Source organism: Thamnophis sirtalis, unplaced genomic scaffold (genome assembly GCF_051295495.1).
Source record: "Thamnophis sirtalis isolate CommonGarterSnake01/CBP01778 unplaced genomic scaffold, rThaSir2_p1.2 scaffold_6, whole genome shotgun sequence".
In the NCBI taxonomy this organism is placed as follows: domain Eukaryota; kingdom Metazoa; phylum Chordata; class Lepidosauria; order Squamata; family Natricidae; genus Thamnophis; species Thamnophis sirtalis.
In genome coordinates, this window is record NW_028261386.1 from 116,548,108 (window position 1) to 116,561,600 (window position 13,493).

Genomic DNA, 13,493 nt, shown 5'->3' on the forward strand with positions numbered 1-13,493 from the left:
AAAAAATGGAAGGTTTTCAGCTGGACATTAGGAGAACATTCTAAAGTGAAGGGAGAGAATATTAGATAATTAATGGCCATGATGAACCATGTGATCAACCATGCCCACTGCCAATTTCCCCTTCCAGGCCATTTGTTTGTAAGCACCAAGCAACAAGGTCCTCATGTGGCCGTTGCATTAATTTTGCTTTAATTTTGGTTAGGTTTGGGTCATGACCTAATCAGGTTGCAACCAAAATTATGGAACGAATTATGGGCATGACCAGAGGTTCTTCTGTACCATACACACCCTCCAATCCCCTCTAGTGCACAAATCAACCAATGGCTGTCCACTATGATGTGATACTGGAGCTTGGGCTAGAACACCATTGAAACATTATTTTATTTTATTATTTATTTTAACTGCAGCTAATCTTCCTGTAAGTGAAAGTTGCTGTTTTTTTTCCAATTTTCCAAATCTTTTTTTATTCATTGCATAGTCTAATTATAGTTGTCTTCTTTGATTGTTGGACATTTTCCTGTTAACCAAATTCCTAAATATTTCACTTTTTTTTTTTTTGCTATCTGCATGCCCATTATTTCTTCCGATTCTCTTCCTTGTTTTTTAGTAAGATTTTTTGGGTATGATCTTTGTTTTGCTTTTGCTGATTTTAAGTCCTGCCACTTTGCCGAATTCCTCTATATTTTCCTATTAATTTGGACCCCATTTCTAATGGTTCTTCTAAAATGAAAACTAAGTTTCTTGTCCCTGTTTAATTTCCATTAGTTGCCCTTCCAACGTTAAAATAAATAATAAGGGTGATAGGGGGCATCCTTGTCTTAAGCCTTTCAAAATATTATATTTCTCTCTAACATCTGCATTATTAGTACTTTTGCCATTTGAATTGAATATATTGATTCTACCATCTTCATAAATTTCCTTCCAAATTGCCTGTTTTTTAATTGTGTAGTAATGAATTGCCAATTCAAGTTGTCAAAGGTCATTTGGACGTCCCAAAAAATCAGTGCAACTTTTTTCCTGGGCTCTGCTTCATAATATTCTAGTGTGTTTATAATTCTTGTCATATTATTTTTCAATTGTCATTTCGGTAGAAATCCATTTTGATCTGCATAATAGTTTCATTTAGTATTTTTTTAAAATCATTCCACAATTACAGATGTAAATATTTTTTAGTCTGTATTCAATAATAAAATGGATCTGTAATTTTTTTATTTCTTGATGGTCCGAATCTTCTTTGGGTATAAGTGCTATGTATGCTTCCGTTCATGTTTTTGGTAATTTAGTCTCTGTAAGTGCTTCATTATACAAATCCAGGATTACTGTTTCTATTAGTTCCTGTAAGTTCTTATAGAATTCAACAGGTATTCCATCTGGGCTCGATGTCTTGTTATTTTTTGGGATCTTCACTGCCTGTGATAATTCCATCATTGTAATTTTTCCATTTAACATTTCTCTTTTGGTCTTCCCAATTTTTTTTTTAAATTCATGTTATTTAAGTATTGTTCAATGTTATTTTGTGGGTATGTTTTCATGGCTGTATAATATTAAAATAAATTTTGTATTATATATTTTTTTCTTCCCTCCAGTGTTGTATGTTTCCTGTTTCATCTTGTAATTAATGCATTATTCTCTTTTCTTTTTCTTTTTTTAGTTTGTGGGCTAACCACACTTGTTTGCGTTGTCAAAAAAAAAGTTGTTTAGCTATTTTAATTTTCTGAACCATTTCTTCTTCAAAACTTCAAATTAAGTTTATGTTTTCTCAAATCTCTCTTTCCCTTTATGTTGGTTTTTTATAGATCTTTTTGCAGATCCGCTTCCAATTTTTAAAGTTCTTCCTCTAATAGTTCTTGTTTTTCTTTCTTTCTTTTTTTCCCTTGCCAAATATGCTATTCTCAGTTCTCGAACATATTCCATTGGCTTGAGATTTCTTGATAGGCTATCATTGAGGACTCTTTAACTTTGATGGTTATCTTCCTGAATCATCCAGCTCTCACTGGCATAATTCCTAGTTCCCAAGGATCTCTTTGATTCAGTGAGCTGCTCTCTAGGTTAGGTGTATGTCATATACAATCTTGGTCATCCCTTTTTGTCTTTGGTCTACCATTGTCACTTAGGAATCATGGCAAAAAAAGTCATAAAATTGGGTTTGAATCACCTAACAACTGCCTTCCTTAACAGTAGAAATTCTAGTCTGAATTATGGCCATAAATTGAGGACTACTTGTAATTTGCCATGTCAGTGTTGGGGGTATGATTTTCTCCTTGGTTAGGATATTCTTTTTGGTTTGGTTGTTTGGTGTTAATCCCTGCTTAAAAGGGTGTAGACTACTGGAGAGGATTCATTCTAGTCTTTTTGTTTCCTTCTTAGCCTTTTTATTGTCTCTTTTGAATGATGTGTAAATGTGATTTATCTCTATGTGTCCATTGCTGGATGGCTCAATGTCTAGTGAAGAGAAGGACCAGGGGAGACATGATAGCAGTGTTCCAATATTTGAGGGGCTGCCACAGAGACAAGGGGGTCAAGCTGTTTTCCAAAGCACCTGAAGGCCAGACAACAAATAATGGATGGAAACTGAACAAGGAGAGATTCAACCTGGAAATAAGGAGACATTTTCTGACAGTGAGAGCAATCAACCAATGGAATAGCTTGCCTTAAGAAGTTGTGGAAGCTTCATCACTGGAAGCTTTCAAGAAGGGACTCAACTGTCATCTGAGTAGAGTCTCCTGCTTGTGTGTGTGGGGGGGGGGGAGGAGTTGAACTAGAGGACCTACAAAGTCCCTTCCCACTGTGTTAATCTCTCTCTTAGGATTTGGCTTGGTCTAGGATGGTCACAGTTTTCCAATTGAAACTATAGTTGAGTCTGTGTATGTGTTGTAAGATTAAGGGGGTTTTGTGTGTATGTGTCTTCTGACTGCCAGTTGGTGTTTATGGATGCAGTCTGTCTCTCTGTCCTACATAGCAGCCCTTATTCCACATGTTGTAGATGGCCTCTGGTTTTGTCTTCTTAAGCTACTTAGTTGATTTGTGTTTTATGGTGATGCACCGTAAACAACCTCAAGGAGCAACTGGAACAAACCCAAAAATGTTGACACTGTCATGACTCCATCTCTAAGCCGAAAAAAGGAAAACAAACTTCCAAATCAAACTACTCAAGCTAAACTCCACAAACAAAGAGGCAAATGAGCCCAAATGAATAGTCAACACATCCAGTTGACCATTCTCTACTGGGAAGCACAATATGCCAGAAAGGCCTCAACTATAACATACACAATGCTAATCGGTCAGAGTTTTTTGCCGTTTTAGAATCAGTCTTTAAAACCACAGAAATTCTTCCCCTGCAGATCCAAGCAAACAAACCCAGGGAACCATACCAGAGACCAAAAGAACCCAGAATCTGAACTCATTCACTTTAAGAGATTGATGTGGACACACATCTTATACACAATATGCCTGATGGGTCCGTGCATAACAATAAAATATAAAAACCAACAAAACGATAGTAACTACAAACTGTACACTGTATGGTACCTGCGAAACTATTTCCCACCCTCTACCACCACACCTTCTGGACTGTAGTCTCAACCTACCCCATGTATTGGGGAAAGAACCAGCTGTTTGCAGTCTCCTTACCACCCAGTAAGGGGATGGAGATAGGTTGCTGGATCTCATAATCCTCTTTCACAGGGCAGGGCAGCTATGGGAAAGATGCGCTAACTAGGTTTCACTGGGTGACAACATCTAAGCGAGGGGGCCAAGAGGGACCCACCCTATCTGACATGGTCGGATGGGAATGTACCCTCAGAGAGGGGCACGTATCCTGGATCTCTGTATTTGTGGCTTGAAAAGTGATGCCCAGGACTTTGTATTGTGCCTAAGAAAAAACCAGAAAGTTTCCACAACATGACTAGCTGTACAGCCCGTTGCATGACTCCAACTGTGAAAGGACCAATTTGTGACAGACTGTGAGCATTCCTCTCAGTCCAAGAATGGCTGCAGGAGATAGCTCTGTGCAAAGGCAGTTACCAGCCACTCCTGGAACAATAGTTATGAGTCCAGAGAAAACTCAAACTGCCTAGCGGCTGCCTCTTGAGGAGCGTGTACCCCACTGAGAGCCAGCGTTGAGGTGGGTAGACCCCGTTCCTCCCTATGGTGAAATTCAAAGCCTCCAAGCACTGGGCAAGCATATGAATAGCATAGTCTGAGTGTCCAGAGTTTGTTGCTGCTTCTTTTTAATCCCAACAGTAGATGAAACCATTAGGTGAGATCATTTGGCAGGAGTGGGTGTAGTACAGTATTATGTGGCCTTTTGTGAGCTCTTTTCTTTCAGCTTAACCTAGAATGAAAGGAACGGAATACTTTCTTTCCTGGGGCCCAAATACTAGCTGTCTTTGCTGTGGAATCAGCAAGCCAGCCCAGAACTCTGGTTTCTAGAAAAACGTCTTGGGAGGAAGGCTGCTCTTGGCATGGAGATGATGCACTCCATTTCACGTGGGGAGAGCAGAGCCTGGGTTCTTCCCTCACAGACCAAGTGGCAAGGGGCTTGTGCTCCTCTCCAGCATCTTTCCTCAGACAGGGAGGTCACTGGGCAGAAAAACAGGCAACGCTTCCTAACCTTGGCATATGCCATAGTGTGAGTTGATGGTTTGGTAGTGCTGCAGCCTGCTTTGGGATGCCCACGCAAGGCCAGACACATTCTGGTGGTCCACCCCAGATACCTTATGGATCCAGTTGATTTCTGGTGAGAGACTGTTTTACCAGAGATCCTCGTTTGATTGTAAATTTACTTTGTTATTGAAAGAAAATACATTTCATATGATAAATCAGATATGTTTATGTGTCTGTCTGTGTGTGTTTTTCGCCAAGTATCAGGCAACGGCCCAGGGGCCGAAAAAATGGTTCCTTGAGTATCCAAACACTATGAACACACCAGTTAATGAGGAGATTTCAGGCTTTATTAAGTACCTGCAGAAGGCAAATTAAATAGAAGAACCAATCAAGTCTTAGATGTTTCCCTCTTCATTCAAGAAGCTTCTTCAGCTCTGATTGGGTGGTGGGAAGGAGAGGATTGATATTCCTTGCAGACAGCTGGTCATTTGCATTCTTTTAGAGAGTTGTTGAGACCACTTGGATGTTTGCCTGATCCTCAGGATCACCTGAGTAGTGCAAACGGCTGTGCAGCATTTTGGGAACTGCTGAAAGGATTCCCGTAGTCTGCAATTTTTCTGGAAATCCATTCATGCTGCCACACTTTCAGGTCCAATGATCTCCATCCAGCTGCTGGGAACCCCATAAGTTACTCCCCTGTAGTAATGATGATACTCAAAGGCCCTGAGTGTATAGCCCAGACTGTGGACGAGACCATGGTCTGTAACTGTCTGACGGGCATGGAAGTCTCGAGAGGTTTCCTGATAATGCACCTCTTCTCTTCCCCATAAGATGAATTGTTATGCCGGCAATGCTGCAGTCAAGGGACCCTCCTGATTTTGGTTGATTCCTTTTCACTTCCAAAGCTTTGTTTCTCTGTGCTCTACCATTGTCTATCCATTCTTGGCATTTTGGCATAAATTGTGCTTGTTCTTTGGCCCTTATTTCCTTTCCTTCCTCCATATCAATCTCTCCTTATTTCCTTTTCCTTTTCCCCTCCTCTCTCTTTCTTTTATCCTCCCACCTAACTTAAGGCAGCATCTAGACAATCACAACTGTTGATGACAAAGGTTTGTTAATTATGAAGCTCATGTGGTAACACCATAGTCCATTAAGAAAACAATATGTCACTCACTCCAAAAAGGCCCATTAAGTTCTTAAAAACCAAAACAATAAATACTTGCTGAGAGGTTTCCAGTTTGTTCATTTTGTCAACTTGATCCCAGATCTCATGCTACTGCTTCTCATATTGCACGATTTCTTCAGGGCATTTTCTCACCAAGATGAAATGGATGGGGAGTTTCAGGCCCTCCCCCATGGAAGTCATTTAAGGCTTTCTCAAGCTACTCATTCACCTTTTGCTTGGATTCTTCAGGGCATTTTCTCTGGATTCCTAGAGCAATTCTTCCACAATTGTTTTTGGTTTCTTCTGGGGATTCTTGACTGAGTTTTTGCAGAGATGATTGTAGCTATACTGGCATATCTGTTTTGGATGCAGTAGAACCAGGCTGTCTGGAACTTGCTAAAGATGTTTGAAGCCATCCATCCATCCTTCAGTTTCTTTCAGAGCAAGGAAGTTCTACCCAAATCACTCTCTCCTTCGTCTTCCCCATTCTTGTTTTTGATTCCTTAGATTATTTGAGATCCTGGATGCCCTTAATAGATGCTTCAAGCCATTCCTGAGGACCTAAATGGGATGCTTCACGGTCCTTCCTCTTTGAAGCTGTTTACAGATATTTCGAGCCATTTTTGGCATCTTGTTTGTATGTTTCGGGACCTTTTCCAAGTTTTTCAAGGATTCCTGAAGCCATTTTTCAAGAAGTGGTATAGGTTCTTCAGAAAATGGATCTAAGGATCCTTGAAGCCATCGTAATATATTTTCCACGGTTCCTTCAGAACATTGCTTCGTGATGTTCTCTATTGATTTTTCAAACCATCTCTTCCTTAGGCTTTCTCAAGACTCTGACTGGACTTTTGCCACCAAAAAACAAGTAGATTAAAAAAGGGGAAACAAAAAGACAGCCTTCCAGAAGTTGTTTTCCTTTCACTTTCTTTCTCTTCTTATCACTCTTGACTTTTCTTTTCTTTTTTTCATATCAATTCATTTTTTTTCAAGGTTCTTTCCAACCATATAATAATATAGTATCTTCTTTGGCCAGTAGATGGTGTCTCAACTGTAATTATTGGTGCCAAGATGAGGGACAGCTCTAACAGCTGATTATCAATGTTCAACAAAAAGAAAAAAAAACATTCTTTTTACAATTTCTTCCAACAATCAAACAATATTGCAAGCAAATCAAAGTCACTTTTAAAAGCAACAAAATTCCAGTTCAGTCTTTCTATATTGTAAAACTTCATATTCTTCCTTTAAAATGTGATTTCTCTTTTGGGTCTATAATTTTTCTCCGTGTATTGACTTGCCTCTTTCTGCACTTTTGAGACTTTTAAAACTTCTTTTATTTAGGTGGGTCTCTAATAAAGAAGTTGAAAATCATCTCACCCAGTTCCAATCCTCTCTTCACACACCACTTCAGCTCGGTTGCTCCAGCTTGATTCCAGTCATAATGGCTGTCTCTCTTCTCCACTGGTTGGGAGGGCTCCTGGGATCAAGCAGGAGAGCTGCCTATCTCCCGGAATCAAGTAATCCCTCGCTTCTTCGCCACCTCTCCAGGGTGACCCTAAAGACCTCCTATCAGAGTAGAATCAGCCGGGATATGAGGAACACACAAATGGAAGTCCACAATAATAAAAATTGTTGATGACAAGGGTTCATTGGTTATGAAGCTCATGTTGGAATACCGTAGTCCATTAGTAAAACAGTATGTCACTCACTCCAAAAAGGCCCAAGAAGTTCTGGAAAACCAAAAGAATAAATACTTGCTGATACATTCCCAGTTTGTTCATTTAGTCATCTTGATCGCAGTAACACTAGTAGCAGCAGAAATGGGAGACAAGTATATACCAAGATGGAATGGATGGGGAGTTTCAGGCCCTCCCTCATGGAAGTCATTTAAGGCTATCTCAAGCTAATCATTCACCTATTGCTTGGATTCTTCAGGACATTTTCTCTGGATTCCTAGAGCAATTCCTCCAGATAGTTTTTAGTTTCTTCTGGGGATTCTTGATTGAGTTTTTGCAGAGATGTTTGTAGCTATGCTTGCATATCTGTTTTGGATGCAGTAGAACCAGGCTGTCTGGAACTTGCTAAAGATGTTTGAAGCCATCCATCCAGCCTTCAGTTTCTTTCCGAGCAAGGAAGTTCTACCCAAATCACTCTCTCCTTTGTCTTTCCCTTGCTTGTTTTTGATTTCTTAGATTATTTGAGATCCTGGATGCCCTTAATAGATGCTTCAAGCCATTCCTGAGGACCACATGGGATGCTTCACGGTCCTTCCTCTTTGAAGCTGTTTACAGATACTTCAAGCTATTTTTGGCATCTTGTTTGTATGTTGCAGGACCTTTTCCAAGTTTTTCAGGAATTGCTGAAGCCATTTTTCAAGAAGTGGTATAGGTTCTTCAGAAAATGCAAAACTTTCTAAGGATCCTTGAAGCCATTGAAATATATTTTCCACGGTTCCTTCAGAACATTGCTTCTCGAGGTTCTCTATTGATTTTTCAAACCTTCTCATCTGGACTTCTGTAGATCCCGAATGCTTTTAATAGAGGCTTCAAGGCATTCCTGAGTATCTAGGAGTGGCGTTTTAGGTCCTTCTTCCTCAAGATTCTTTATAGCTATTTCAAGCGATTTGTTGGCATCTTGTTTAGATACTTCAGGACCTTCCTCTTCCAGGTTTTTCAAGGATTGTGGAAGACATTTTTCAGGAACTGGTCTAGGTTCTCTAGAAAGGGACAGGCTTTCTAAGGATCCTCGAAGTCATTTTAACATATTCTTCAGATCCTTCAGGACATTACTTCTTCAGGTTTTCTATTGATTCTTCAAGCCATCCCTTTTTTTCTAGCTTCCACGAGACTCTGACTTGAACTTTTGTAGGATATCTCCTTGTCCGTTTAGGGGGTTTCTCCTATCCGTGGGGGGATTTGCCTTATCACCCCAGCATCTACAGAGTATTCCCTTTAATCTGTTGACCCCTTCAGGATCAACAGTGCTCAAAAAAGAGCCCAAACAAACAAGTTAGAGTTAGAAGTTAGGAGAGCTTCTTTCCCTCCACTCTAAGCACGGTGACATCACCACAGGAAGTCCCCTTCTTCAGGTTTTCTATTGATTCAGCAAGCGATCCCTTTTTTTCCGGCTTCCACGAGACTCTGACTTGAACTTTTGTAGATGTTGAATGCCTATAATAGACGCTTTTAGCCATCCCTCCACATCTAACTCGCACGTTTCTGGCCCTTTTTCCTGGAGATGATTTATTGATGCTTCTAGCCAATCATTCACATCCTCCCTGGCTGCTTTAGCACATTCCTCCGGGAGGTTGGTGGCAGATGCTTTAAGCCATTCTGGCAGGGTGTGTTTTGACCGTTCAGAGGAATCCTCTTTTAGGAGTTTGAGAGATTTCTGCAGCCACCTCAGAATATTTGACCCGGGTTCCTTAGATTTTTTAATTTTGTCTACCGAAGCTTTAAGCCATTTGGGGTTCAATTGATATTCCGCCATCTGAGGCTTCATTTTCTCTTGAGCTTCTGTCTTGTCTTCCATCTGTTTTCTGTCTGTCAATAAGGTGCAGCGGCCTATCCTCAGTAGTTCCTTTCTGAAAAAAAAATCAGAATGTTAGCTGTGAATCTGGGTCAACAACAAAGTATTCTTAGTTAAAATAACGGGAACTGCTTTGATGTCAGGAAACTCTCACTCTGAAAGTATATAAATATTGTTGGGCACCGGGGGATGGAGATTGAAAAGTCTCTTCTATACGTATCTTCCCATTCCATGAGACTAACTCCTAGATTTGTATATGTAAAAGAATAAGAGACATAGTTTGTTAATTTCTTTCTAAAGTAAGGAGAATGTCAGGTTTTTCCAAGCTTTCTAAGATAAGGAGACCCTAATATGAAATTCTGGAAGAAGTATTTTGTGGTGGCTATCTAAAAATTTCTCACCTGCACAGTATTTCTTCGTACGCTCTGAAGATCTCCTCTTTCTCATCGGTAAGTTGAATATTTTTGAACGTCAGAATCTCTGTTTTGTTTCGGAGCTCTTCACTTTCTACGGTCAGTTTTGACATCACTGCTATCTTTCTGTAAATTATGAGGACCAGATAGATATTAGCCCTCTTAGTTTGTTACTTGAATTACTAATTATTATTGCATTCCATTATAACTATTGCTCTTCCCTTACTCAGTTATATATACATACATATATACATACATACATGAATGGAATATTTTGTTTATTTGTTTATTGTTTATTTGTATGTCGCCCTTTTCCCTGGGGGGACTCAGGGCGGCTCACAATGCAAAGGAAGAGGGGGAAAACAGACTTTCACACATAAGACAGTACATGATTAAAACGCAACATTCATACCATTCGGGCGGGTTACAATCTTTAGCCCCAGGCCTGACGGGATAGCCAGATTCTAAGGCTAATATAATATTTCTTTTATCTAGTATATCTGGCCTAAGGGATCTAATAAATCTGAATTTGAAAGAAAAAGTCAAATCGCTATCTAAATATTTCTCACCTATAAAGTTCTTCCTTGAGATCATTATTCTCATGTAGGAGCTCTGCTTTCTCCGCAGCTTCTTTCTGAGCCTTGCAGCGGAGTCTCTCGTTCTCTTGCCTCAGTTTCTCCAGCTGCCCAAGTTCCTCTGAACTAATTTTTCTGTAAAATATCAAGAGCAAAGTGTAATTAGCTCCCTTAGGTTTTTTTATTTGAATTATAAAACGTGTTTAAAATTAAAACTAATTGAAATAGCTGAGAAAGGAAGAGAAAGTCATGGTGGCTATCTAAATTTTTTAACCTGCTCATCTTTTCTTTATATTCTTTATACTCTTCGCAGAGCTCCTCTTTTTCTTTGGCCAGTTGGTGGTTTTCTTTTATAAGCTCCTGAATTTGGACTTTGAGCTCCTCTTTTTCTGCCAGAAGTTTTGAGATTTCCATTGTCTTTCTGCAAATTATGAAGACCAGAGAGAAATTAGGCCCGGGGGGGGGGGGGGGTTGTACTTGAATTATAAACCTTTTGATACAATTACAACACATTCCACCCTTTTTTCCCAAGCTTTACTCGAATATAATTTTCCACCACTTGTTTCATAAAATGGCCAGTCCTATTGCCAATGGACAAATGATGAATGTTGTATTGAAAGTGTGAACTGAATAGGGTTATAAAAAGATGTGATGAACTATGCAAAGACTTACATATAACTCTGGTCCCTTGTTCTCTTCAGATCTCCCTCCAATTTTTCTGTTTTTGTCTGAACAATCTAGAGAAGCCAAAATACATCACAAGTCAGGAATATATTTCCATATCAGCCCACTCACTACCCCCTACCCCCAACCCCATCACCCCAACTGGGCTTCTTCACCTCTTCTTATGACATGAATTGTCTCTCGGTACTGAACTCTCAACAGATTCCTCACATGCTAGGTTGCTTACCCGATGGGAACGCATCTTTAAACTGATGTTCTGGTCCATGTGCTTTTCTGGACTCCGGGAAACCTGGCAGTTCCGTGAAGAATGAAAAACAAAATGAATTCTAAACGCTTGCTTGATAATTTCCTTCATTTCATGGTCATGAGAAGAATTACATGAATTTGTTTTCCATAAATTCTCTCATGTCAGTGTAAAGAAGATATTCGTTGAAACATCCTCTTTAGGAAAAAAAAGTCTGGGGCGTAGACAAGCATATTTGTGCATGTTAAAATCATGCATGTCAAGATGAGCACAAATGTGCAACTCCCGATTTATTGCTGTAGATGTTCAATACAGGCAATAAAGGTTATTCACACCGGGATAGAAAAAGAACGATTTAGTGTTAGTTCATTTCTTTAGGAAACGCAAAACACGGTGGTTCAAACAAAATCTGAATCATCTACATTTTATTTCACTGCCATTGGTGTTGTATGCGGCCAAAGAAACTAGCTAATGTGGCAAAGAAGAAGCCAACCAAGAATGAGCATGAACTCTGATAATTGCCATTCTTGAATAGAAGTTTCAAATAAACTAGTTTGTATTGAATAGGTGTGTGTGTGTGTGTATGGATTTCATCCATATGGTAGAAATATAAAGCGAACATATATACTCTATAAAATATGCTGCACATGCATTATTCACAATTACCAATTGTGAAGAAATCATTTGTTTTTATTTTTCTCATAAATATATTCTAAGGTGAGCTGCAAGTATACATTATATACCTCAGCACGTCTCCGTTCTTTGGTGGTAGATGACAGAAGAGGAAGTCTCGATCGTTCCTCCTGCAATGAACAAAGACCCAAAGTTTTTAATGATTCTCAGGGACTGGCTGGATGAGTCCCTGCAGTTTTCTTAGCAAGGTTTTTCAGAAGTGATTTGGTGTTGCTTTCTTCCTAGGGCTAAGTGAAGCTGACTGGCTCAGGGTGACCCACTTGGCTTTGCTTCTAAAGTGGGGCAAGAAATGTCGGTCTCTGAGTTTGCAGGTTGATGCCTTAACCGTGGCGTAACAGAAACCACAATTGATATTCTTTCTGTCTGTCTCTAACTACCTAATCTGCCTGTCTGTCTTTCTTAAATTTTTATACACTCCATCCAGTGGTGGGATTCAAACAATTGAACAACCGGTTCTCTGTCCTAATGACCAGCTGGGTAGGCAGGGCTTGGTGGTCATGTGTCTAGGTGGGCGTGGCCAACTCAATGTCACTCATGTCGCTGGGGGCTTCGCCTTAGCTGTTATAATGTAATAAGGGTTAACCGGAGAGGCAGTTTCTGTAAGCAGGGCAATAAAGATTAGGCTAGAAACAACACCAGAATGTTTCCTTCCTGCCTTCCTTACAGGATTAGCCCTGTAAAGCGGAAAAAACCAAAATAAGATTTCTTCCAACAACCGGTTCTCCGAACTGCTTAGAAAATTAACAACCGGTTCTCCCGAATAGGTGCGGACGGGCTGAATCCCATCACTGATTCCATCACATGTTTATTGTGACAGCCTATGAACAAATATTTTCTCTTACCTCTTTTTGGAGACACTTCATGTTTTCTCTTAATTTTCTCAACAGATCTTTTTCCATCGTAAAATCAGTGATGGAAACTAGAAGGTAAAGAAATAGGTGACAAGGCAGAATAGCTTTGACATTTTTATTTCAAAAATTGGAATGTAAACTTGAGAGACAATGTCTAAAATAGGACATGATTGGTTAATTACATTTGCCCTCAAATCCCTCTACTCTGATCCTTTAGGACAAGCGTTGCCCTTCCCTCCCCAGCAGTTTCCCCTTTCCTTTTTTTTTCTTTCAACTAAATATTTGGCATTTCTATTCCATTTGATAAGGTCCCATAACCTTAAGCTACTTTTCAATCTCCTATGATTTACAGGGGAAGTTTATGACCTTTTTCATGAAAGCAGATGGATAGACAATTCAACATGTAAGAGGCATTCCTGTTCCCCATGCAATTTCCACCCCTTCAATTGTTCCTAGAAGCTGCAACCTACCTATCTAAACCCCACAGAATTCAATTTTCCTATTTATATGTGGCCCATCTGACCTAAAGGCAACACTAGGCAGCTAAATGAAACAAAACATTAACAGATTATAACGGGTAAGATCAAAACTAACATTGCTTTAAAAATGTAAATCCTACAATGTAGGGGATGCAGCAGTGATGGGATTCAAATAATTTAACAACCGGTTCTCTGCCCTAATGACCAGCTGGATAGGCGGGGCTCGGTGGTCATGTGACTCTTTGGGTGTGGCCATCTC

General features: G+C 39.7%; 1 protein-coding gene across 1 annotated transcript; it reads right to left on the reverse strand.

Moving 5' to 3' along the window:
- Window positions 1-8,860: 8,860 nt before the first annotated feature.
- Window positions 8,861-11,312, reverse strand: LOC148045164 (uncharacterized). Its single transcript, XM_087719037.1, has 6 exons — window positions 11,194-11,312; window positions 10,956-11,020; window positions 10,558-10,704; window positions 10,278-10,418; window positions 9,697-9,834; window positions 8,861-9,350 (listed from the first exon to the last, which is right to left on the reverse strand). The coding sequence occupies exons 1-6, from the start codon at window positions 11,230-11,232 to the stop codon at window positions 8,861-8,863; spliced, it is 1,020 nt and encodes a 339-aa protein (XP_087575163.1). The 5' UTR covers window positions 11,233-11,312.
- Between the last annotated feature and the right edge of the window lie 2,181 nt (window positions 11,313-13,493).